General features: G+C 42.9%; 1 protein-coding gene across 2 annotated transcripts in view; it reads right to left on the bottom strand.

Moving 5' to 3' along the window:
• Positions 1–13,865: 13,865 nt before the first annotated feature.
• The window catches only part of tsc22d3 (TSC22 domain family, member 3), a 37,294-nt gene continuing 23,530 nt past the window's right edge, over positions 13,866–27,629 (bottom strand). The window contains exons 1-3 of one of the 2 annotated variants that reach the window (XM_015946617.3): positions 20,213–22,695; positions 15,884–15,935; positions 13,866–15,420 (exon numbers count right to left, since the gene is read on the bottom strand). In XM_015946617.3, coding sequence (XP_015802103.1) covers positions 15,154–15,420; positions 15,884–15,935; positions 20,213–20,418 — 525 coding nt within the window. In that variant the 5' untranslated portion in view covers positions 20,419–22,695 and the 3' untranslated portion in view covers positions 13,866–15,153. Of the gene's footprint in view, positions 15,421–15,883; positions 15,936–20,212; positions 22,696–27,629 lie in introns of those variants that run through there. The other variant, XM_015946611.3, reaches the window with a different exon arrangement.

The raw sequence follows: 27,629 nt of genomic DNA, 5'->3' as shown, positions 1-27,629 counted from the left end.
CTACCTGGGGCCTCATTTATCGAGCTTGCTTACACACAAAACGGGGTCGGGAAACTGCGTAAGCAACTTTCCATGCAAACTTTGGGATTTATGAAAGAAAACTTAGTGGAAAAATGTGTGCAACTTTAAGTTGACTAAGGACCTGGCTTACGCACATTTTGGACATGGAGAGCACCTACAGAGCTGCTGCTGCGAAGGATAAAATTAAGAAATCCTGCAGCATTATCACTTGTACCGCTTCATTTTCACACAGAACAAGACCCCCACATGTACGCGCACACACACATGTGCACACACACACATACACGCGCGCAAGCACACACACACACAGCCTGAAGCGCAGAATACAGAATGCAGAATATCAGCAGGGGGACAGATTGAGACAGAATGTCATGCGTCTGTGACAGTGTGTGTCCTGTCACTGTGACCCAACTGATCATGTGCCCTGGCTACTTGGACAAGGGAGATCTCCGTTTGGGTGACTGGTTAGTGCGTGACTTTCACCCGGGAGTCTGGGGATCAAATCCCAATTGGACCATTTTTTTAATATCCGCCACAGATCTCTCTGAATAATTCACAACATTGACGGCTTCAGCAACGCTGTGCCACTGCGTGGATTTTCTCTTATTTGTTTTGCAAAAGCACTTCCTTTCATTTCTCCACCTCACCCACAAGTACCTCAATTTCTGCTTCTGTGAAATTGTGCTTCCCTGATCTGTCTTGGTCTACTGTCGCCATCGTCATTGGCGGAGCGCTGCAACAGCCGGCTTATGTATATGCATGAGATCCACAAGGCACTTTGCATTGACTGTTTATGGCAGTAAGTGGGCGTGGTGAGGGCGGGATGTGACTGAAAAGCAGCTGAGAATCTTACTAGATAGTTTCTGATTTATGAAGCGGAGATTACGTGCAGCTGTGCGTACGCCATGTTTGATAGATCACAAACCTACTTGGCATGAGTACTTTTTTTTGCTGAGCTTAAGTACGGTTTTAGTAAGGATTCTACGCAATGTTTGATAAATGAGACCCCTGATCCTTAGGCTACCAAAACAGATGCCCTCAACACCTTGGCTGTGCCTAGAAATCCGGTCTATAAAAATTGTGAAAAGAATCGGTGACAAAGGGCAGCCTTGGCATAGTCCAACTCTCATTGGAAACGAACCTGATTTACTGCGGGTAATGCAAAACAATCTCTGACATCGGTCATTCAGAGACCTAACAGCTCTCATCAAAGGGCCTGGTACCCCATACTCCCACAGTACCCCCAAAAGAGCCCCCCGAGGGACGTGGTCGCACACCTTCTCCAAATCCACAAAACACATGTAGACTCGTTGGGCGAACTCCAACGCACCCTCCAGGAACCTCTTAAGGGTATTGAGCTGGTCCAGCATTCCACGGCCAGGACAAAAACCACATTGTTCCTCCTGGGTCTGAGGTTCAACTATCTGATGGACCCTCCTCTCCAGAACCCCTGAATAGAAGTGACACAATCAATCCCAATAAAAAGTGGTGCAAAAGATATTGAGTTTATTCTAATATTTATCTACTTCTTTTTCTGTTATTACCATTTAAAGAATGTTGTTCAAAGTTATAAACACATGGACAGGATCATATTGAATCGTGTCATAAAAAGATAAGAACATTTCTTCCCTGAGGAAGAGATGTCAGTGAATAGGCCTGAATGTTAAAAGCTTCAGCACATGACACAGATTCTGGGGACAAATGTGACTCAGAGGCACAACATCAGAGTTTCTGCTCATTAAATGTTCCTCAATCCTTCCTTAAGTTCTGTGGGGGGAAACGTCAACAATATGGGTTTAGTGGTCATGGGTAAAGGAAAACATCTGAACAAGTCATTTGTCTGTGAGTTTTTTGGTTCTACGTATTCTTTACATTTGGTTTGCATCTGTGTAAAAACGGCATTGCTTCAGAGTTAAATGCACTTTAATATGTATTTACCTCTGCAGCACCCTTTCACTGCAGTAGCTGCAAAGCACAGATGATGTGCATGAATAGTCTAGTCCTGGGAATGATCAAAACCATTCATTTAAAATGCTTGTAAAAATGTTCCACAGGGCAGTGTCTTAAAATTTATGTTTTTGTTCTTGTTTTGTTTGTTTTGTTGTTGTTGTTGTTGTTGTTTTCGTTCTACCAGCAGCTCCTGGAACATAGCAGCAGCATGAAGCATACAAGCTTAGAGGTGGTCTAACATCTAGTTAAACAACAACATCACCCAGCATGGTACAAAGGTGCCAATTTAGGAACATAAAGATTTGGCTCTGGAAGAATCCTCTCTGGTCTGAAGTACCTCCACAAAGCTGGGAACAGGTTAACACACTCCTCATAAAGTTCACAAACCCGGAAAACCACAGGAAGGCAATAAAACATGAGAACACGATGTTCTGCCATCCTGAAGATGCTCAGAGGAGACTGCGTCCCAACACAGTAGCAGCCTTGGGTTTTATCTGTAATCATGTCTGACAGCATTTAAACTAATAAGAGCTGTTTGAGGTATTGGGATTTCAAGCTATAAATTTATTCTGATTGAACAAAATGTATAAAGTGATTGTTATTGCTAGGACAAATTTATATTTAGCCAGACTTTAAATATCAACTAGTTATTTGCTGAAGCTGCAAAATCAATGTAAAACAAAGTAAAACCTAAGATCAGTTTTTTGTTTTTTAGCAATTTAAAAAACAGGAATTATGTGGTGAACAGAACAGAGTCCGCTTTTACGTAACAGACCAACTTGATTGTTATATAAATTTTTTTCTGTTTTGTTTCAGATGCATTTGTGTTGAACTATCCGATTTAACGTTGCCCAAGGCTGTGGCATCACAGAGCAGGTTGCTTCTAGTTCAGTTTGGGGACATCTACTGCTCAGCCACGCCAGAGGTGAGAGTAAAAGGCGTGAAGCGACAAGTCTTTTGCCAGACATTTTCTTTCTGCAGCCTGTTTGACCACTTTCTGTCTGCATCACATGACCGTGTCGCTCAACAGGCAGCAAATTACTGCTGAGAGATTCCCAGAGCGGCCGAGGCTTGTTTTGAAGCATATTTGAGCAAAATTAAGTGAGGCAGCATGTTATTTTTTCCGCAGTGTCTCTGGAAAATTTCAAAAATCTCCAAAAACAAACAGAATATAAAAGCCAAAGAAAGTCATCTTGCGTAAGAGAACAAATCTGTTTGCCTCTGACTTCATAGCTTCATGGAATTCTTATTCTTGAAAGCAAAAACTAAGTTCTGATGAAAAGAAATGTGTGAAATTGTTGTTTCCAGCCGAGATGTTGGGTAAAAAAATCAACATGAATCCTGGAAAAGAGCTTGTTTACAGATGCCAGGTAGTCATGAAAAAGACAAATAACATCCACTTTCATCAAGAAAGTCAGTTTCTCTAGCCTAGTGAACTAGACCAAATTCTTGCCTTGCAAAGTTTGGTCTAGGAACGCTACACTGGAACCTCTGCAGCCCCTACCAGCATTCTGGCTGGCCAATCACAGCTCTCTATAGTGGTGTCAAACCCATAGAGTGCTGTGATGGTGAACCGATCACAGCAGTCTATCTGCTTTGTAGACCAATCACAACGCTCTATCTGCTTTGTGGGCTAATCAGGGCCCTCTATTCGTCTGATGGGCGGGATGATGCAACAGAGTAGAACAAGATGGCAACAGCTTGTTTGAAACGGCTTTTACATCAATTTTGGACTATTTGGACTCTGGCTTTATGAGAATCAAGAGCAGATAGATGTATTTAAGTACTTTGTTTAGAAAAAAGGAAGTATTTTATCCTTCAACAGCGGACTGCTTCGTTTAACATCTGTTGCGGTGAGCACGTCACGTTGTTCATTGTCCAGTAGCATGCGGAGAATGTTTGAAAGACAACAGTAGAACCCGCCCCTTGACTGAGAGCCGTGAATGAAGCGTTGCTAAATATATTATTTAGTCTGGCTTGCCAGGGTACAGTTTCTCATCTTCTCCCTGATTAAGTGTGACTTTGATTACAGCAAAAAACACACAAAATTTCCCCGTGCGAGGCACTGATAGTAAAGCTTTCAGCAATAGTGTTGAAATACATTTCATGTTTGGTGCTTTATAATACAAGGTTCAAATCTTAATTTGAACAAATATTTATTATTAAATCTAAACATACAAAATCCAACCAAAATATCAAATTAAAGTTTAATTTTATACTTAGTATCTAGATTGAACTTTGTATATTTTATTTGAGTCTAAATACATATTTATATGTTATTATTTGAACTGATCTAGTAACATTTAACAGATTTCCGTTATTTGAACATATTTGGTCCCATTTTCACGAAGCCAAACGTGAAAAATAAAATCTAAGTGTGCATTTGTGTATGTAAGGTTAAATACAGTACAAAACTGCTGTTTCTGTGGCTCAAATACGATCTTTATTTGCTCTATGGAACATTTCCACAGAAGACGTTTGACATGTTGTAGCAGCAAAAGCAAATTTAAACTGTCACTAATCACTTAATTGCTGTTGCATAACTAACTCCAGGATACATAACGCTGACATTTAGAAACCAAGTTATCAGTTCCACCTGTTCTTCTCCTGCTTCTGCAAGTTAAATAGCAAAAAGGGCTTTGCAGGCTTCTCTGTCATCTGCACTGTCAGGAGAAATGTTTATGTTCATGTATTTGGCAGACGCTTTTGTCCAAAGCGACTTACAAGTGATAATAGGCATGTTGCCCTTGAGGCTAACAACAACAATAACAACAACAACTTGACATCAATCATGGAGAGGAGGGAACAAGGAGTGGACAGTAGAGAGGGAGGACGGGTGCAGGGAAGGTCCTCTCTGAAGAGCAGGGTCTTCAGGAGTTTCTTGAAAATTGAAAAGGAAGTCCCTGTTGTGGTAGTGCTTGGTAGGTCATTCCACATTTGTGGAACGATGCATGAGAAGAGTCTGGATTGTCCTGAGCGTGGTGTAGGCACTGCTAGCCGACGATCCTGTGATGACCGGAGCGGCCGGGCCGAGACGTAAGCCTTTGCAAGAGGATTCAGGTAGATGGGAGCCGTATCATCTCGGACTTTGTATGCTAGTGTTAGCTATTTGAATTAGAAATGGTCTGCATTGATGCAAAAACCCCACAGTTGCAATCACACCTCATGACATTTTCTAAAATCAATCAATCAATCAGCCTTTATTTATAAAGCATTTTACAGGCATGAGCATGCCACCAAGGTGCTGTACAACAAAATAATAAAACAGTAAAACATATAGCGCCACAGGCATAATTAAAACCAATGATCGGAATGATCGCATTTGCTTGGTACAGTTTTTAATGAAGACCTTTGTGAGCAACAGCTTGCAAAACAATTTTCTACACAAAAACACGAAGAAAATGTGTTTTGTGCATTAAGCTGGAGCAGATTTTTCCACTTAGTCGTGTTTTGCACTTTTACATTTATGCACTGTGTTTAGCTTCATTCTATGTTTTGCTCTCCTATATGTAGGCAGGCTGCTTAAATGATCCTGGGACCACCCATCCAAACCGCAACCCAAAACAAAATCATGTCAGTGTCAACAAGTGACTCACACACATTCCATAGCAATCCCAATTCACTTAAAATGCCGTTAAAGTGGTTAAAATGTCTCCTCTGGGTCAACACCAACTCCTCTTTCCACATACGTGACAATATTGACAGATCAGTAGTCAGCATTTCCCTGAACTCCTTATGTTTTTGACGTTTTCTGAAATTCCCGTGCTGTTTACATGTTGGACTTCCTGCAGCCCACTCAGTCTGAAATGGGCACAACCAGGAGCGGTGGGTGAGAGATCCTTACTGTACCAGAAACAGTAAACAGCACAGTGCCTTGTTCACAGCCTACACGAGCAAAATCATTTCAAAACTCTCCGTTTGTGCATATCTGCAGATAAACTGATCTAATCATTCACATTTTAACAAAATAACTTAGTTGATGAGATGTTTATATTTGTTTAGACATTTTTCTCTACATTTCTCATGTTATGCAACCGTCTCCTCCAGGCTACTGAGTGTGTTGCACGTTTTCAGGGTCTGTGAAGATTTAAATTACGTGCGGACCCTTGCTGCGTGGTGGTGCCACGAGCTGAGCTTTAAATCTGCTCGTGACCTTTGGTCCACATGACTACAACATTCTGACCTTGCAGCGTTCCTAGAGTGGCTTTGATCCGTTGGGTCATAAACACATGTGACACCCCGAGGACCAAAACAGGAATTTTCAGTGAGTGTGTTGGGGTTTATGCATGGCTGCTGATGTTTTGAGATGAAATGGTACAGATGAACATGGAAACACATTTAATCCCATGATAACAGTTTGGAACAAAAGCAGAACATTATGAGTGATAGCTAATAAAATGCTTGAATAGTGGTGAATATAATCTAATAAACTGACACAGAAATGTGTTACTTCTCCCTGGGCTGTCACCTTACCGTGGTGGAGGGGGTTGAGTGTCTCAGTGATCCTAGGAGCTAAGTTGCCTGAGGCTTTATGCCTCTGGTAGGGTCACCCATGGTAAACAGGTCCTAAATGAGGGATCAGACAAAGAGCAGCCCGAAGGCCTCTTATGATGAATTATATAAATGGAAACCGTGTTCCCTCGCCCGGACGTGGGTCACCGGGGCCCCCCTCTGGAGCCAGGCCTGGAGGTGGGGCACGTTGGCGAGCACCTGATGGCCGGGCTTTCACCAATGGAGCCCGGCTGGGCACAGCCCGAAGAGGAAACGTGGGTCCCCCTTCCCATGGGCTCACCACTCGTGGGAGGGGCCAAAGGGGTTGGGTGCAGTGTGTGACAGGTGGTAGTCGAGGGCGGGGACCTTGGCGGTCTGATCCTCGGCTACAGAAGCTGGCTCTTGGCACATGGAATGTCACCTCTCTGGTGGGGAAGGAGCCTGAGTTGGTGTGTGAGGTTGAGAGGTTCCAACTAGTTATAATCTGACTCACCTCAACACATGGCTCTGGCTCTGGAACCAGTTTCCTTGAGAGGGGTTGGACTTTCTACCACTCTGGAGTTGCTCCCACTTAGAGGCGCCGAGCAGGGGTGGGCATACTAGGTGCCCCCCCTCCCATCTTGGTGCCTGTACGTTGAGGTTTACCTCGGTGAGTGAGAGGGTAGCCTCCCTCCGCCTACATGAGGGGGGATGGGATCTGACTGTGGTCTGTACTTATGCACCAAACTACAGTTCAGACTACCCACCCTTTTTGGAGACCTTGGAGGGGGTGCTGGACAGCGCTCCTTCTGGTGACTCCCTCGTTCTGCTGGGGGACTTTAACGCTCACGTTGGCAACGACAGTGAGACCTGGAGAGGTGTGGTTGGGAGGAACGGCCCCCGATCTGAATTTGAGTGGTGTTTTGTTATTGGACTTCTGTGCCAGTCATGGATTGTCCATAATGAACACCATGTTCAGACATAAAGGTGTCCAGATGTGCTCCTGACACCAGGATACCTTAGACTGCAGCTCGATGATCGACTTTGTTGTTGTTTCATCTGACCTGCGGCCGCATGTCTTGGACACTCGGGTGAAGAGAGGGACGGAGCTGTCAACCGACCACTACCTGGTGGTGAGTTGGCTCAGATGGTGGGAGAGGATGCCGGTCAGACCTGGCAGGCCCAAACGTATCGCGAGGGTCTGCTGGGAACGTCTGGCAGAGTCTCATGTCAGAAGGAGCTTCAATTCCCACCTCCGACAGAACTTCCAGAATGTTCCGGGGGAGGCGGGGGACATTGAGTCTGAGTAGACCCTGTTCCGTGCCTCCATTGTCGAGGCAGCCGGCCACAGCTGTGGTCACAAGATCATTGGTGCCTGTCATGGTGGCAACCCCCGAACCCGCTGGTGGACACCGGCGGTTTGAGATGCTGTCAAGCTGAAGAAAGAGTCCTGAAGAAAGACTCCGCCAAGTCTGCCCTTTGTCACCGATTCTGTTCATAACCTTTATGGACAGGATTTCTAGGCACAGCCAAGGTGTGGAGGGCATCCATTTTGGTGGCCTGAGGATCAGGTCTCTGCTTTTTGCAGATTTTAGCTTCATCAGAACGTGGTCTTCAGCTTTCGCTTGAGCGGTTCACAGCCAAGTGTGAAGCAGCTGGGATGAGAATCAGCTCCTCTGAGTATGAGACCATGGTCTTGATTCGGAAAAGGGTAGAATATCTTCTCCGGGTCAGGGATGAGGTCCTGCCCCAAGTGGAGGAGTTTAAGTATCTCTGGGTCTTGTTCACGAGTGAGGGAAAACTGGAGCGTGAGATTGATAGGCGGATTGGTACTGCATCTGCAGTGAAGCAGGCGTTCTACCGGTCTGTCGTGGTGTAGAGAGAGCTGAGTCAGAAGGCGAAACTCTCGATTTACCGGTCGATCTACGTTCCAACCCTCACCTATGGTCATGAGCTTTGGGTTGTGACCGAAAGACCGAGATCGCGGATATAAGCGGCCAAAATGAGTTTTCTCCGAAGAGTGGCTGGGCTCTCCCTTTAGGGATAGAGTGAGAAGCTCGGTCATTCGGAAGGGGCTCGGAGTAGACCCGCTACTCCTCCACATTGAGAGGAGCCAGTTTAGGTGGCTCGGGCATCTGGTCAGGATGCCTCCTGGATGCCTCCCTGGTGAGGTTTTCCGGGCATGTCCAACTGGGAGGAGACCTAAAGGTAGACCCAGGCTAGGGAACGCCTTGGGATTCCCCCGGAGGAGCTGGCCCAAGTGGCTGCGGAGAGGGAAGTCTGGGCCTCTTGCCTTAGGCTACTGCCCCCACGACCTGACTCCGGATAAGCGGATGAAAATGGATGGATAGATGGATGGATAGATGGATGGATGGATGGATGGATGGATGGATGGATGGATGGATGGATGGATGGATGGATGAAAATTTGTTAAGCAGCACATTTTATTCTTTTGCTTTTATTTGAAGCCGGTTTGCGTTTGGCCTATTTTGCATCCTGGATAAACCTTTGTTACTACTGTAGGAGATGGTGGCACAGGAGTTAAGTGCTCGCCCCGTAATCGGAAGGTTGCAGGTTTGAGCCCCGCTCAGTCTGTCATTATCGTTGTGTCCTTGGAGAAGGCACCTAACCCACCTTGCCTGCTGGTGGTGGTTGGAGGGACTGGTGGCACCAGTGTTCAGCAGCCTCGCCTCTGCCATTGCGCCCCAGGACAGCTGTGGCTACATCTTAGCTCATCCCCACCAGCGTGTGAATGTGTGAATGACTGTGAATAAATGTGTGAATGACTGTGAATAAATGTGTAAATGACTGTGAATGATTGTGTTGTAAAAAGCAATGGGGGTTCCAAGACTCTAGAAGACGCTATCAAATACAGACCAATTACTCATTTATTTTGCATCTAACTTGAGTGATCCTATAATTCATTGGCTTTGTGTCTTAATTTTCACCTTTAATGACTTTATTTAAGACATTGTGTGAGATTACAGCCAATAGGCATCTCCGAGGAACTATTTCTAGAAGCTTTTGTTACCGTAAATCCTCTAATACAGGCCCGGGCCTGTATTTGACTCAAGCTCATCAAGCTCCAGGCCTTTATTGGAAGGAGGACCCGAATTAGAGGCAGGCCTCAATTTCTATTTGATCAATATGAACTAATGGTTCGCTGGAGTTTTTGACAATTAAAATTGCGCCCACATTTTCAAAGTTAAACACATTTCTTTTAACAACGGTAGTTTCTGCTTCAGCCCTCCCCCCCACCCCCCTCCTGCGCAGCGCCGCAAACTCACTGATGCGCCTGCAGCCTCTCGGAGTTCCTGCTGCTCTAAACATTAAAATAATTATTTCATTTTCTGTTCCTCACTTCTGATTACCTTCAATGGTGTATGTTTGTTGCAACCACCAGGTACAAAAACTAACTTGTTTTTATTTGACTATTTTTCTGTCCTGTCTCTGTTTATTATCTTCCTGCATCTCCTCTCAATCTTAAAGAAAAACTGCTACCTGGGTTCATATATATTCACCTTATGAGTTACCTTTGAACTGCAGTTCTAAAAGATCTACCGACCAAAAACAGTGGAGTGCTCGTTGCTTGCCGGCCACATCAGTTAGGTGCGTCACCGTGGACAAAAGAGGTGATGCGCCCCGATCCACAGCAGCAAAACGCATCAGGCACAAATAAGAGAATAAAAGACAGAAAACATAAAAGGAAATGATCTGACATGAATGATCGCGTGTCAAATTAGTTTTTGAGGTGGCGACACCTGATTTGATAATGTTACTGTGGCCGTGCTCAGGACGTAGATGTCTGGAGCGCGTCAACAATCAGAGCTTTGCATGCGCAAGCTGGTTAAGGTTAGGATGGGGGTGAGGGGAAGGTTAAATTGCAAGAGGGTAAACGTCACAATTTGGTTAAATGTCCGTTTTACGGCGGGTGTCAGTGCCGACGCTCTGGCACATCGCGTTGCCTCCCGACGCGCAGGAGCTTGTCACCTGCTGACAGCAGGCTGCTGTCTTTTCTGTGGACTGCATCTTGCCGGTCATTATCACGTGACAGCGACTAGTCGATGACAGGCATAAAAAGTCACTATAGAGCGGTGAAGTCGACTAGTGACTAGTTCAAACAAACCCCTGCTACTGCTCCCCAGAGTGTTCTGCAGCATAATCAGCACGTTCTCTTTGAACTTGATATCAAATTTTCGCCTCCTCTTCGTCTCTGCACGGTTAAAGTTACCCTCGCGGTCTGTCACTGGCAAATCAAAAGTGAGACGGATGACACAACCGCCCCCCGTACTTGCTTGTTACCACATTCCACCCGGCCACAATAAAAAAACGGCCATTATTCACCTCCGCCGACTCCGACACCGGCCAAAATATGATACCCGGCAGTTAATTAAATACAGGCTAATATTAGAGGATTTACGGTATATTATTTTATAAGTTGTATTTTTTTCCCAACTTGATGACTTTGTGTTTATTTTGCTCACTTTACATCTTTTTGTGGCTGGAATTTCAGTTATTTTGTGTAAAACTGATAATAATTGTAGTTTTCTATGATTTTTTGGCAGCTGTTCATTGTTATTTGCAGTGTAATTTGCTTGTCTTTAAGTGTTTGGGTTTAATTTTTTTGTAGGGTTTTTGGTCATTTTGTGATCATTTTAGATTCATCAAATCTTTCCATGTTGAGTTCTGAAACAGTTACTTTGTGTTTCCTCATTACTGCCATTTATGTTAAATTTTTTGTCTTGTTTTGTTTTTTGCCTAATCTGGATCACGTATAAATAAAACCAGGACTTCCTTTAATCTGTAGGCATTTGATCTTGTGTCTGTTCACTAATGCGGCGTGGAATCATGAACACAAACGTGATAGTTATACAAAACAAACACCTGACACCTTACCTGTATTTCCTCTGCTTTATGACTAAAACACAAATGTCTATCAGAAATGTGACCCAGAATGGCTCATGACTGTTAAATAGGGTATGATGAGTAGGGGACCAACAGGGTTTGGGTTAGGCCGTGTGTGTTAGTCTCATAGCTCTGCATGGTCTTTGGACCTGTAAAGCACAGCGGCTATATAAATGTGTGTGTGTGTGTGTGTGTGTGTGTGTGTGTGTGTGTGTGTGTGTGTGTGTGTGTGTGTGTGTGTGTGTGTGTGTGTGTGTGTGTGTGTGTGTGTGTCAACACTTAGAAGTTAAGGAATAAACCCCCAGAACACTTTTGTTCTCATTGAATGGATGATTTCAGTCACCTGCTTTAATTTGTGTAAATTGCTTCATCCCTGGATCAAGAAACCAATTTCTCTGTGTGTGTAAGTGTTATTTTCTTACATAACTATCTTGAGTAATACACTCTCCTTTGAACTGCTTGCTTTGGAAAAACCAGAGCGACGTCTCCCAATTTCCAGAAATGTGCTCATTACATCTTGTGACCATTTCTGACATTTATTTCACTTATCTTCACATGTAACGCTAACAAGCTGGATGTGTTGACCACTGGAGACACGCAAGTTGTGCATGACTGCATAAAAACCAGTCTGACTAAATCGTTCCCATGCATGCAAACCCGACCACGCTGAGAGCCACCCCCGGTTTTCCATTCGAAACAGATGTTTTATTTGTGTGTGTGTGTGTGTGTGTGTGTGTGTGTGTGTGTGTGTGTGTGTATGTGTGTGTGTGTGTGTGTGTGTGTGTTGCATAACACTGGTAATCCAATAAAAACTCCTCGTTTGGCCCTCTAGCTTCAGTCTAACGTTTAAGTCCACACGGATTTTAACTTTTAACCAAACTTTACAGGAAGTGATGTAGGATTTTTCAGAATTTCTCTCAGATATTCTTTTTTTTTTTCATTTTACAAGTTTTAGGAAATTTCCTGCAAACTACAGATAAGAAAAAAAGATTTTTAAAGCATGCACCAAGCCTCAGCAGGTATTCTCCCTGCATGAGTGAGATGACTGTTGATCATAAGATCCTTATTTAGAAATCTTTAGTAACAAGAGTGAAAACTGACAACCTTTCTAATGATTTCATGTCGGATTTGTGTGGAGAGGTTTTTAAAATGCATGCAGATTACCTCTTGAGCACAGAGAGCAAAACTGTAAATAGCTGCTACACAGTAAACACATCTTTAAAAAAAGGACTAGCGTGTCCTCAGTGGTATTTGCCTGTGTGATATCATTTATAAACAATGTGTGGAAACTTTTTATCGCTCAGTCTCAAATAGAAGTCAGTAAAGTGTCTCTGGAACACAGAGTTTTTAAAACAGACCCTAAAAATAGAACCGAGCATTTAACAAATGAAGCCAAATTCCTGGATGTCTTTCTGGCTTTTGGGGAGTCTTCGTTCTTGGGAATGCTTAAACCAGATTAGATCTTTCCTTTATGATTGTATTATCCATGACTATAAGTGTAATTATACTGCAACTCTGCCTTCTGCTGTTATGAAAGTGTCCATATATCAAACCAACCTTGTATAGCTGGAAGACCTGCCCAGCTGGACCCTGCCACGATCTCAACATCACACAGTTCTTATTCCAACTTTCCAGCAATGTGTGCTGAAACTTCCAGATCAAAGACCTTCTCAAACATCTTTTGTTCACTTGGTGGCTATTGCGAGTTTAATTTTGTGCTTTTGGCTTCAAAACTTCTGTGCAAAGCAGTCGTTGCAGTGCTCTTGGTGCTCACTCTATGGAATCAGGCTGAATTGCGTCATGCAAATGAGGCCATTACCTCTTGCCTTCATCTGTGTGCTTCAGACAAAATGAAGATCCGTTCTGCAGTTGGCTGATTCCAGAACTTCTTTCAGAGCAGGTATTGACTCGGTCCTACGGAGAATTCAGAGGCACTTGGATTGGAGTTGACTTGTTTTCAGCAGCGGGTGGATGTGAGCCCAGTCTGCACACCGGGGAAGCCACAACAGATCTGATTACACTCAGTCTGCCAGGCCGTCTGAAGGAAGGCGCTCCTTGTACAAAGTGTGTTTCCTTCTCTCAGATCCCAGTTCACAGGCAGCGCAGCTATTATTACTTCACTATCATTAGTGGTTCTGCTGTTTTTCTCATTTGGGCAGTAGGGAGCTTACTTAATGCTCAAAAATGACTAAGAGGACAAAAATGACTTTGGGAAAGCCTGGGATAGCTCCAGGATGCCTTCGTGAGCAGAAACCGTATGAATGACACGCTGCCAATGGGGTGGACTTTTTAAAAAAAGAGAATAAAAACTAAGTTTTGTAACTAAATCACCTAAAATTCAAGAATATATGATAGCATTTGATCATATACTCCGAAAATCAAAAACTAATAATCTACCTCAGAAATCATGAACGAGTCTCACGCAAAGCCACTCAGCCATTACGTAACGTAGCTTTGACGGCGCTCCCCGGTGTGCATTAACGTACCGTTGCATCGGTAAATAAAAGCCAGAATTGTAATGCATTATGTAAACATATGGTTTATTGCAAATGTGCAGTTGTATCCAAAACACCAGTGTACAACAGCTCTCAGGATACTTTACAGCAACAATACCCACATCTTTACAGAACCTTTAGCACTAGCGTCAGGCAATACTTCTCCCTGTGCGATTTCACACATGGTCCTGGTTCACGCAGCTTCTGTTACGGTGTTAAAAATCTAATAAAAAAATAGCAACGTCTTTGGTAGCTACAAAACATCGATAACCAAAGTCACTTTGGAAATGTGATCCTCTCCTACTGAACAGGCACTCCTGCTGCGCCCTTGTTTTTCAAGTTGACATCCAAGCAAGAAATAAAACAAAGAGACTGGATCCGAGATGACACTGCTAAAGAGAATCAGGGCTGGGAGCTTACAGGCCACTAGCAGTAGTTGTGTGAGCTGGTTGAACAACACGGCCCAATGGGTTACAAAAGCAGCTGTTAAAACTGATCCTAACGCACAAACTGATTTTTGTTCAGGATTACAAACCGATAAAGCAGATTTTAACATCAAAGGCGCCCAAAAGCAGCAAGCCCCGACTGCTAACCGTACAGGATGAATCATTACAGGATACTGATCGCTCCATCAGAAACGTGTCAACCTCCACTTCTCTCGTGGGGTTTGTTTCATAGCAACACATCGGAAATTCGCTGCAGGTAGAGCAAATAAGTGCAAGCCTTTACAACGTGTGCTTTGATATGAGTTACATCCACGCGGCGGGACTGTTTGGACTTGGAGGACTGTCTCAGATGGGTCTCCACTGGATCCTGAGGGAGCAAAGTTCCCAGATGTTCCAGGTTTAGCGTCTGCAGGGCGAGCCCAATCAGCACCTCCCCACCCCCCACAGAGTGAAGGGTGCTTGTTGGACGAGTTTGGGCAGAGAAGAGGGGAACCTCCCCTCTCTCCTGTGAGAGGGAGCACTCATCTGTGTCTAGTCTGCCCTCTCTAGCCTTTACACCTGTGCCTACAAATGGAGACTATGACAAAGAGCTGGACAGCGCTTCAGGACAGGCCTGACCCGGCACCAGTCAGAATGTCTTTAGTTCTGGTTTGTGCTCTTCAGTCAAGTTCGTTTGTGTCCCATCGGTCACTTGCAGCCCCCGATGCGTCTCCACTGTATCGAAGAGGTCTCAGGTGGCGGAGATTTTATTGGCGTTTAAATCGAGGTCCATTACTGGAGGAGGTCCTCCTCTTCACGCGCACTGTATACGAGGCAATGCCAATTAATGCAGAAGGGTGGCTCTGCCCGCCCCAAGGCAGAGCCACTTATACAGCAGAGCCAGCGCTGTGGTGACTGCTCTGCTGCTGATGCTGCTCTGGGCTCAGCTGGACGTTCTGATTGTCCAGGGGTGACAGCACGTCCGTCGGGATGCGGGACTGGAACTTCTCCAGCTGCTCCGGACTGGCCAGGTTCTTGAGCAGGTAGTTCTCCCTCTCGAGCTGGTTGTTCTTCTCTGCCAGCTCTTTGATCTGCTCTTTGAGGATCTCCACCTCCTCCCGCACGGCATACATCAGGTGGTTCTTGACGAGATCCTGTCACAACAAAACAGATATATGTATCAGTTTCAAAAGGAGCACAGGAGCAAATGTTGCAGCTTCTCAAACAAAGGACGCCAAGTTTCTCATTAAATGACACCCAATATGCTTGTTTGGGCAACTCTTCAGAGTAAGACAGCTAATCTAGCCCGACCTTCGCATCTTTTTGGAATGGTTTCTACTTTAAAATGATGATACACATGCAGGGACTTCCCACTGACTCCATTTGGAAGATTTATTTTAGGGAAGTTGGTCACGAACAGCTTTTTAGTTTCACTCTGAACACAAAACAGTCAAGAAATTCAGCAATAATGTCAAGTGTGGTCAATTTGAAGTGATAAACAAAACATTCTGCTGTAACATATTAGTACATTACAGTTTTTTTAAGTTTTTAATGGTTGTAACGTTTTGACAGGTGCTTTGTGTGTGTGTGTGTGTGTGTGTGTGTGTGTGAGCTTACCATTGCCTGTTCAATCTTGTTGTCAATGGCCACAACGCTAGCACCAGAGGCACTGCAAAACAGAAAACAACGACCATAAATCAGCTGTTTATAACAAGTTATTATCCAAACAAGAGAGAGAAACAGAGAGAGTGCAAAACAGAGGAACGGTTATCTGGGTCAGAGGTGTGTGTCGGGTTGTTTCAGGTAGCGCTGCGGCACGAGACGCATTTAAAACTCTGTAAACTGACTCAGATTGGAGGATAAACCAGAAAACATCAATAACTAAACGACTTCGCCAAGTTACCTGTTGTCAAGTTTGACCGAGACGACGTCTCCCCCGAGCAGCGAGGAGAAGAAAGAGATGGAGAAGTTGTGCAGCTGGTAGACGGCTACCTCCATGGGGGTTTTAGCGAACATCTCCGTGCTCATGTTCAGTACCAAACTCGTTTGAAATATGCTTCTCGCCACGTTTGCGATTGGCTGGTCAACGAAGTTAAGTTCCGGGTTCGGTTCCGTTTCTAGGAGCGATGCACTGGCTCGCTAACGCCTGAGCTCCAGTGCTGTGTCAAAGGTCTAAGCTTCGCTGGCTTTTACGAGCGACTGTCTGATGCTATTTTCTGCAACGGGCACGTATTTGTACGGCTGCCTTGACGTCATCGGACGCGCCGGATTTGGACCAATGAGCTTGTAGAGGGAGGGGCGAAGAAGCAGAACTCCGGGTACCTTCCAGTGCTGGCAGAAAAAAAAACAATACTACGCTCGTTTCTGAAAACTGATAAAAACACCCCCCACTTCGGCCTTTACATAATCAAATTATAATACACAAAGCACATGGTGTTCCCAGCTGGTAGTCAAGGAACTAAACACCACGCTGCTGCTTTTGCTAACTTATTTGTGATATGCATTTTAATTTCATCAAAAGTTTCCTTGCTAATAAACTATAGGTTAGACTGCAAATTCAGAATGTAAAATGCAACACAGTTGATGTCATGATTTCGGGTTACTTTAAGAAGCATTTTGCAAATAAATAAGACTAACGTTCACAACATTTTATTTTAAAAGTAAAATATGAAAAAACAAGGAATGGAGTGCAACAGCAGTGAATGATATGTGTGTGTGTGTGTGTGTGTGTGTGTGTGTGTGTGTGTGTGTGTGTGTGTGTATATATATATATATACACACACACACACACACACACACACACACACACACACACACACACACACACACACACACACACACACACACATTTTCACATTTACATGTTTTGCATTTTTCTTTAATTAAATTTTACCGAAAAAGAAATGTGGTCAGAAAAGACGAGTTTTTTTTAAGAGGGATGGAATGCAGCATCCCATGTGCTCCTCATGAACTTGTGCACTTTAAAGGCAGTCGTGCAGTTAACCCACAGACCGACAACTGCTCCAGTTGTTTTAACATAATGAACCTTTCTAACCGCATCTAGTGTGCGTAAACAAGCGGCTACAGCTGGAAACTAAGACTTGATGTCATCACGTGAAACTGCTAGAGTTTATCCAATTTGATTTACAAGTGAATTAGAATCTTCATTTAATCTAGAATCAATAGTTTCATTTAATCCCATCTGCCACGTGAACGTCTGTTATGAGTGACCTACAAAGTGCTTCACCGGGTGTCCTTGACATGATGGGCTCCACAGGAATAACAAAAACATTCTGTCCTCGAGGCCATATTGTTTATCATTGTCCGGCACGTGCACGCATGTATCATATAGGTATTTTTCCGTGCCATATTTTGGTGAATTTCCTTCTATTGTATATGTGAACTGTTCTGCCCTCTAGTGGTCAACATGCAGATTACAACCTGCAACACACCGGTTCATAAGGTTCAAGAACCCTCCGTTTTTCTGGGGGATTTTCCTTAACCTCCTGAGACCCGAATTTGTATTTGGTGTGATGTAAAATACAATAAATAAAAATATTGACATGTTACCTAGAAAAAAACTGAAACAAAAGATATGTTTAATTCAATATCAAATATTTCTAAATAACAAAAAAAAAAGGTCTAAGTTGAAGAAATGTTCTCATATGTGGACACAGGAGGTTAAACCCCTTTCTTAAATTATGTTTGCACACAGCAACACAAGAACAAGGCACATTGTGTAATGTTTGTGTGTCACACTTCTAGAGGTATTTCCATTGTAAAGCTGTTGTTTTTTTTAGTTAAATAGTGTAAATATTATGTCTAAGTAACATACATGTGCATGTGCTGTGACCCCTTTGAACACATTTTTACTATTTACTTCCTAAAGAGTTTGCTTTAGGAATTAAGTCTGGTCAGGTTTGAACTTTTACACTTTCTGGTAACATTCTGCACCCGTTTCCACGTGTGACGCAACTGTTCAGAGTCTGCGGAGGAGTAATAAGCAGATTGTGAACAGTGTGATGCTGATAAAGCACATTTAATGTCAAAACATTTCTTCTTAAACACCATTTTACACCTTCCAAGTAATTGCCCAACACTTTTGGCTCCCTACTAGTGTTCTCTTCTGTTGACAGTTTTAATTGCTATGATAAGCCAGTCCTCTATTTTAAAAACACCTTTGGATAAGACATTTTCTTCCAACGCCCTAACTAGTAGGATAAGGCCAAGCTGCCAACAGCTGTGATGGCGTTTTCTTGGAGGACTTTGTTTTGGCTCATTTGCATTCAAAACAACCCATCGAATGATTTTTAGTACATTTAACTAATGTTTGGATAAGATTAGTGGTGTTTCTGTTTACACTAGATTAATGTGAGCAGAATTTCTCTCCACGGAAATTTCCCGCAAGATTGCAATGGAGTAAAAAATTCTATCTGCGTTATAAATAATGACATATGACCAAAGTCCAATATACTCAGATCTCTGAGAATGTATTGCTAAATGTAACAAGCAATAAGAGGTAAATGGTTGACACCTGGGAGCCTTAACACAATTTTCTCTTTAATAACAACAGCACATAGACGGAGTATGAGGGCCTACAGAGGCTGCCGTCTCAGATTTCATTGTGTGACTGTGGACCTGCAGGTTTTATGCCAAGCGCTGTTCTAGCAAAGTGAAGCAGGTGAGTTAGCATTCACCACTAAAATAAGCACTCAGCACCTCAAGTTAAGACAAAATATACACTTTAAACAAAGCCTATGCACAAAATGCAGAATAAATGAACTAATTTGACTGTTTTAGCACATTCACTCAAGGTTGTATAATAAATCTTGCTTGAAAGATGTTTAATCATCACATAAACATCTTAATTTCGTTTTACAGAAGTCCATTTCCACACCGAGGTGTCGTGCCTTCTCCAAAAATCTAGTGGCTCACATTTATGGGGAACTCTGTGTGCCTGCTCGTGTTTGTGCCAGTTTCAGTGAGTCACACTGCAGCCAGCCGACGGGCCGCAGTTTCCATCAGATGTCCCGCGCACAAGAGCCAGACTTGTTATATAAAACTGCAATGATGGCTAAAAAAAGAACGGGACCCATGGCTGGCAATCGAAGGTTCTGACACGCAAAACTCACTGCAAGAAACTCAATGGATCAAATCTACACAAAACTCACCTATAAGAGAAGCATTTCTCTCTTTTTTCTCAGACTTTGCAGAGAATGACCTGTGTGGCCTGACATCCCCGCCAAAGTCTGCAGCCAGAGGCTATCTCAAAGGAAGCCACCCATGTGGGCAACGATGCTGAATACTAAACAATCTCTGTACACCACAACACCCAGAGGCGGTCATTATCACATCTTTAGTGTTCTGAGCGACCAATGACAAGGAGGCTTGTGGTTTTGGTCATCCTCGTGAGATGTTGAAATAAATGGAAAGAGCGATGAGTCTCTGCCCATAGATTGGATGTAATACGTGTCATGTGTGGTGGAATATTTAGACATTGTGCGTATTGAGAATTCTGACAGGAAGGTGATAATTATCCAGCGGTGCGTGCATGAAAATGTTCACTTTGTCTGAATTCATCATTAGTGGAAATTCAGACGATGGTGTTCAACTCTTTAAGATGCTGTGAATGATCATACTGTGTACTGATATTTTTGCAGTTACTAATAAAAAAAATCCCACTTCCTGCCTGGATTACACAATTTCTTTAACTTTATGAAAATCAACATGCAGCATCTGGAAAAATCAGACGGCGTGCGGAAACTTTCCGGAGCTCCACATCTGGATCCACATCACGGCTGGTGTGAATGCTGTGATATAGGACTCAATGATTTTTGGTCTCTTCAGAAGCCAGACCGTGTCCGTTCCGTACTCGGCGTGATTGAGGCGTCAGTCCCATGTCAGCACCCTACCAAATGTCCTGCTGCACAAAAGGTGAAATCTTACCGTCGATCTGGCCTCCTGAAGAGACTCGGCGAGTAAGGGGGTGAGTAGCTCACAAGCCTTTCAGGAAAGCTGAAAGGAAAGTGCTGGTGGTAGTAATAGAACCTCTGAGAGGGCTCGGACACATGGAGGGTGGCCGACGTCCTGGGAGAGGGCGGCCTGGCCCCAGAAAGGGCCGCTCCAGCAGGTCGTGTCTGAGACTGTCCCATCCTGGCGTTCAGTTGAAGTTGCTGCGTGAGCTCCTTGACTCGTCTGCTGTTGTGCTTCACAGACAACTGTGTTCTCAGCGCACAAAGAGACAATTCAGACAGGGCAAGACCTCTGGCTCATGCAGCCATGATGGTGAGTGCCATGCTCAGACTGACACTTGTATGATGTGATTCCAGTCCAGAGGCAAACAAAGGCTGATGAGTCACGGAGAAATGGCACCGACTATTTTATCTCAGCAACGCCGGACAGTCTGTTCCTTCAGTAATTGCACTTATGGAAAGCAAAAATGGCAATTTTCATACCTTGATTTGTTTGCAGAAATAAATAAAACAGCGCTGAGATGTAAGAGAAAATAAACTTGTAAAAGTTAGGAACCCACCTTGTGCTAGTTATTCTGAAAACCTCATCTCACTGGCCTGTTACTGCGGGTGAACAGTAATTCCCCATGAATAATATGTCAGGTAATTTACTGTGGATTTTTTTTAAATCGCAGCTCATTTTGAAAGGTTGCAGACCCCTCTTCCAAAATGTTCTATTTCTTAGTCTGTTTCTTTTATGGAAACTGAGCTGAGAAGTGCTCAAGAAACCTGTGAAGACTCCATGACTGTGCTGAGAGGAACTTTGTCTAGCAGATTTGGTCAACACGCTAAAAGTCCCATAAAAACAACAAAGTGGACCCTGCACTCGGGTAACGAGCAATAGAACCATGCAAATATTTCATAACGGTTTTGGAAAGTGAAATATATCACCAACAGTAGCACTCCAGAGATGTAAAACAACAGCAAACATGTTGGCACTTAGTTTTTGACTTGCCATAATATGCAAATAAGAGCAAGCTGAGGCAGATAAACCAGCACATGGCTCCTTATGTAACATTACTAATTATGTGTGCCGTGTTAAAAGATCCTCTGGAATTCAGCTGGATTAATCCTCTTTTGTCATCGTGGACGTTGTTGGTTTGGAGAACGATTACTGCTACAGAAGGTTTAACTGCATTATTAAGCCACACTTAAATAGACAAATAGCACGCCTCTCTCCAGTTTAACAGTTCTGCATAACACCTCACACCTCTGTCTGAGTTTAATCCTGTCTGCTGGCAGGTTGGATGTTGTGCCATTTGACTTTGGATCCAGTCTGCAGAGCTTTACAGGCCGTCAGCAGGGTGAACCCCATTTCTGTATTCTGTGGGAAGCTTCAGGCAACAGATTGAAATGTTACAATATAGCGTGCACTTTGGAAGAAAAACATGTTTTTGGACAATCTAGATTAATGGGATTATGCAATACAATGTTTGTTTGGCTCAGCTTCACCAAACCATCTCTCTGTCAACACACAGTCATTTTTTTATTTACATGTGGGAGTGGAACCTCAGGTTCACGCAGTTCAGTGTTTAGCAATCGTTTGTCACAATCGTTATTTAGTTCCTTTCTTTTGCTCTTCAGATGGGAACGCTTGGACTTAACGACAGCATGTGAAGAAATGGATTCACAATCATCAAACTGTATCATGTTGGGTCTACAGAACTTTATTTATTTAAACATGGAATTCTTTTTACTTTAAATTCTTTCACACAAGGAAACCATTGCGTGCTGAAACCTGATCTTTGATTTAGCAGGTTGACGTCACTGAAACCCAGAATTATTGTCTTTCAGCAAACAAGCTGCAAAGCCAGTGTGCCTGTTGTTTTTGTTTTTGCTGCAGCAAATAGTCCCCCCTAATTACATCTCTTCAGACAGCCGCCTCACATGCATGGCTGACGATGTCTGTGCATGTGCTGGCAGACAGACGGACAAATCCAGACGAGCTTTGGAAGGACGGTTAAGTGTTTAATATCCAATGGTGTCAAGTGACAATTTCATTTTTATCTGAATCTGTGCAGAAAGGGCAAAAGTGCAAGTGCTGACTGGCTGATTTAATAGAACTTTTTTTTATCCTGTCAGTTTATTTAATTATAATTACAAACAAGACTGATAGTGTTTTAAGCACATATGTTGTGAAAAGTATTGTATTATTATAGACACACACACACACACACACACACTTCTTTTACTGGTAATAGTAGACTATCACTGACTTTCAGTCATCTTAGTGACTTTGTTGCGTGTAACTCTAACCTGAAACAAAATGATCTATTCTTGACCCAAAAACTTTGTTTACACACAGAAAACCTAAAAGAGCTCAGTAACAACAAGGTTAGGATCAGGCTAAATGCCCCCACACTTTAACTAATGTCCTCACTTTATGGGTTAAAACCATTGATGTATAAAATTCGGACATAGCCTGACCATTGCTCCGTCGGGGGTGGGGGGGTGGGGGTGGGGGGTGGGGGGGTGGGCAAAGTGAAGCCAAAAATGGGAGGTTCCCACCACTGATTTTTATTTTACAGAGTCATGCCCAGACATCATTTTAGTGGCTGAATTATGCCTGATCCTAAATATAACCAATACTGGTCTGTTCCTAACCTTAACCCCAGCTAATAGTTACCATAGCTCTAAAAGCACGTTTGGGGGGGGGGGGGGGGGGGGGGGGCAAATCAGAGTAGCTCAGGTGCAGTTAAGTGATCGGTAATTGCTCCGTGGAGGCTTTAGCAACAGTTAAAAGTTGTGACTGTGTGCTAATGCACTTTACACTTGAGCTGTCTTGTGCAGGTTGTGTTGATATCAGAGGAGCATGTCTGCTTCCATCCATCCTGAGACTAATAGCTGTGTGAAGCAGATTTATGCACGGAGAATAATTCAGGGATAACCAACTGTGAAGCTGGCTCTGAGCTGTCAGGTATGTTTACTGTAAACGGTGTCATCTGTTGAGCATCAGAAATTAATTATAGCAATATTGTGTGTTTATCATAAGCAAGGCTGACAGCAGCTGCAGTGGAAGCTAATGGAAGTGCTAAATAGACACATCAGTTAGCTAACAGCGCAAAGCATTGAAGTTTTAGAATAAAAAAAGAAAACACATGTGGAAATGAAAAGATAAAAATCTACTTATATTAAAACACTGAAAAGATTAAACTCTTAAATTTTAATATTTGATAAACATTTCTGAAATCATATTTTCTCTGAAACCCTCCTTGTTCTTGTTATACACTCCTCCTTATCATCTTCCCGTTTTTCCCAGTCACGTATTAGGCCAGTCCTGCAGCTGTGTGACCCGAGTGTCCCACAACTGGAACAACAATGGGAGAAACTGGGCCCTATGTGAGCCCTCCCCCCCGGCGTGCCCTGATGCTCTCGCTTGTATTTTTGTTTTCCCAGTGTGTATGCTGATGGCCACATGCTTGCATGTGTGCTAAAGGCTTCTCATTCACGTCCAGCTTTGTGGACGACAGGCGTCCTGCTAGCTGTCACTGCCAGAGTCATCCAAACAGAGTCATTCCCACAGACTCCAGCAGGCTCCTCCGCTGAGAGCTGAATCTGATTCTTCGTCACCTGTGAGATGACGATGGAGCAGCAGCTAAGTTCCCATGGATCGTTTGAGACAAGCCACTAACGGTCATGACGCATTAAAAAGTTAACTAACAACTATAACACAAATCTGAGAAGTACAAATTATAACGTTTAAAGCTGCTCTGGCGAGTTTGTTGCTAACAGAGAGCGCCCCATGTGGCTGTTAGAGGAACAGCAATCAGCAAAATGCACACCTCGTGCATAGTCAGTTGTGTGGGAGTCGGCTGCAGGAGCGATGCGCTTCATTACTCTGAGCTGAGCGACTGTTTTATTTTAACAAAATATTACATAATGCAGCTTTTAGTTCAAGTTCATTTTTAATTGTTTTTAAGTCATGTTAAAGACAAATGACATGAGTTTTTTAAATCACGCCTCAGGACTTCAAGTCACGGGACCAACAGCAGTAACCAGTTCTGTTTGGCTCTTACTCATGGTAGCCTGAGGAAGTTTCATCAAGCTGCCTTTAACTGATCTTTACAATCCACACAGAGTCTGCTTCTCACCTCCAACAAGACCACAAAAATGACGCCGACCGCACAAAACACCTAAAGCCATAAATCACAACCAAAACGGGGACATGCTGAAGCTGCAGTCCCAGAATGAAGTTATAGCAGCCTTATTCTGGATGGGAATTACCTTTAAAAAGACCTTTACACTGTATTCTCTCTGGAAGTTTGTTTCATAGCTTTGCAGAAGAATGTGCAGCCCAGTCAGGCTGGATGGAGAGTTCAGGTTGTTTAACACAACTTTTGTGTTTTCTTTGCAGCATCTTAATGGTCTCCATTTGTTAAAACACTTCATCCCCTTTAGTTTGAAAATGTGGATAAGGTGCTCACTTCCCTTTCTTTTTAATTTCCTTGGCTAAACTAGTCCACCATGCTTCTTCTTTCCAAATTCAAACTTTAATCATCAGTTTTTAGGATTTTTACGTCACATTTTTGTGCCTTTTGGTGGCTATTTGAAAACTCGTGGAGTGCTAAAAAGATTATTTTCATTTTCGCACAATAAGACTATAGATCACGCTGATGATGACCACCGTGTTTCTGGTTATTTATTCACCTGTTTTACTTGTTTTTCTGCAGATGAAATAAAGAACATGTTTTATTCTTAATTCTTTCAGTTTAGCGTGACAGATATTAATGTCCTTTTGAATGTTTTTAAATATTTTCCAGAATTTGTGCCTGCACACAATTCTCTCTCTCACAGGTGTCTGAATGTCATCATGGTTAGACATTTCCAGGAAATGCTATCAGGTGTCAGACTTCACGCTGAAGCTGGTGCTCTTTTAATCATAATCAGTGAGTTGCATCAATTAAACGTGTCGAGTTACAAAAACATTTCACTGTCAAAAAGCCTGGGGCCGAACTGTGTTTGACACAAATCCTGAATTTGGTTGAGAATTGTTGTTTCTTTTGTTATCAAAGGTAAATCTGAATCTGAATTAGTAAGAAAAACTGTTAAGTGTTGAAGAAGTAGGGTCAGATTATTTTTTCTAACAGCTTTGATGAACGGGATCAGTATTTAGACATACTCTTCCACGTTATTCATACAGATCTGACTCACCTCTTGTGTTTCAACACCTTGCAGCAAAGCATCAAGCTGTGCTGAGCTCCCATGTTAGTAAATTTCACCGAGCTTTAAAGCTGAGTTGAATGCTTTCATCGAGAAAAGCCACTTTTACTTTCTTTTAGAGCTTGATACAACTCAGAGCAGTTATAAACGCTTCATCCTCCATAAATGTCCCTCTTAAGCTGCAGTTTGGATTGAAACCATTCAGCTTGAAGGCTTTTACACCACAGGGGTAACAGGTCAGTGCAGCATGGAGGTGAATCACATGCAAACAGAGAGGGGAGCTGAGACCCAAAAGAACATGATGTGAACAATATTTCTTCAGCCTGTCTGCATGGTGAGAGTCCCCTACTGTCAGAGGACAGAGAGAGACGAATGGGGACACATGCGTAGACTGGCTTTGGGTCGACTCTTAAGAAAATGTAAGACTGGCTGAATTTAAACGGAGGACGGCTGAAAGCAGCAATTATTTAAATTGAAATCTAAACATAGTTTTATGTTCCAACACTTACAAACTGCACAAGCCTAATTTAGCTGAGCCCTAACGACATCTTTGATATGATGGCTTGCTAGATATTTGTATTATTTTACCATAAGAAGTGTGAAGTTTTAGTCATTTCTATTTTACACACCTGCAGTAAAATGACTGAGCTTTGTTTTTCTGAAATGTTGGACATGACTAACCCGAACCCTAACTTTAAAATCACGCAGGTTTCTGTTTTCAAATGCGGACAAAGTGTCAGAATAAATCTGGATGTTTTACTGTGGTTAAATATTATTGAGTTAAGTGTTTAAAGGTGTACACAAAAGCTTTAAAAGAAGATTAAATCCTGTACACTGTATGTGTAACCTCTGTCAAACTTGTGACCAGTTTTATTGCCAGATAAACTCTTTTACGACACAATTTACAGGTTTTCATTTACATAAGGTTTGATTTCATAGCATAGCCTGTAAATCAGCTTTTCTGTAAACAGTTTAGCAAAGGCTGACTCGTTGCTGGGTTAAAATATGAGTGAATTAGTTGCATGATCCAATTTTAATCTGATGTTTTATAAAATATTTACTAAATTGACTTCAAAGATCCAAAATTCCTTATTTTTTAGCCGTAGAATTGTGTTCTTTAAAGCTATGATATGTGATATTTAAGAAGTTAAGGTCAGTTAAGGGTGGCCAGGAAAATAAAGCTCTTTGGTTTAAAATCATTAATGTCAACCTTTAATTTCCAGCCTGACTGTAAACGATCCTGATTTTGCTTCAGGCTCTGGCGCTGAGACTCGGCTCAGATAGAAGGATGAGGTGATGACATTTTCCATCCAAACAGTCAAAAGGTCAAGTGTAGATGGATACAGATGTGACTCGACATGCTTGTTGAGGTGATAAATCTGCTTGTTCAAGTTTTTTTTTTCCTTTTGAGGGGGTAGGGGGTGGGGGGGGGGGGGGGGGGGGTTGGATCAGCCCGACCACTTTTGACAATAAGCAGATGATACAATGACAGTAAAAATGTTAAACACATCATAGACACAAATAAACTACAATGCCTGTGAATTTGTAATAAAGTGAAAAAAAGACAGTTACTATGACTGATTTGTCACTCCATAAAAGGAAATGTCACCAACACCTGGACATTTAAAGACGTTATGCTAAATTTTACTTAAAAAATCAAGAAACAAAAGATTTAATCTTGAAATGACTCTTGAGCTTGAAATCACTCAGAAAACCCTAAACAGGTGAACTAGATTTCATTGAGTTTACACTCTTTGCTGCAAAGGTCGTAGAAAAGTTCCCGGTGACTTTAAGCTCAGGTAAACAAGGAAAGCTAAATTAGTTTTCCTCCATCATGTACACTTGAGGGTACAAAGTTCACGTATGAAAGCTGGGAACATGCATCTGTCTGTTCTGCACGCACGCTCTGTAAAGGTACACTGATCAGTCACGCTCTGATGAAAGTGAAGGTGTGCATTCAGGCATGGTGGTCGACAAGAGATACCTGCACACGTACGCATACAAGAAGGACAAAGATGCATCACAACATTAAGACGTGCACGTTCACAAAGATGCAAACACTAAATCACACGCACATGCTCGTTTCTCTCCACACATAGACTTATTTGCTTGAAGTGCATGGATTCAAATTCTTCAAACACTGAAGATGAATGACTGCAGTCAGTTTGAATAGGAATAAATGGTCCTGAAAA

Source organism: Nothobranchius furzeri, chromosome 1, assembly GCF_043380555.1.
Source record: "Nothobranchius furzeri strain GRZ-AD chromosome 1, NfurGRZ-RIMD1, whole genome shotgun sequence".
NCBI lineage: Eukaryota > Metazoa > Chordata > Actinopteri > Cyprinodontiformes > Nothobranchiidae > Nothobranchius > Nothobranchius furzeri.
The sequence above is the reverse complement of the archived record's forward strand: the minus strand, read 5'-3'. Positions and strand labels throughout refer to the sequence as shown.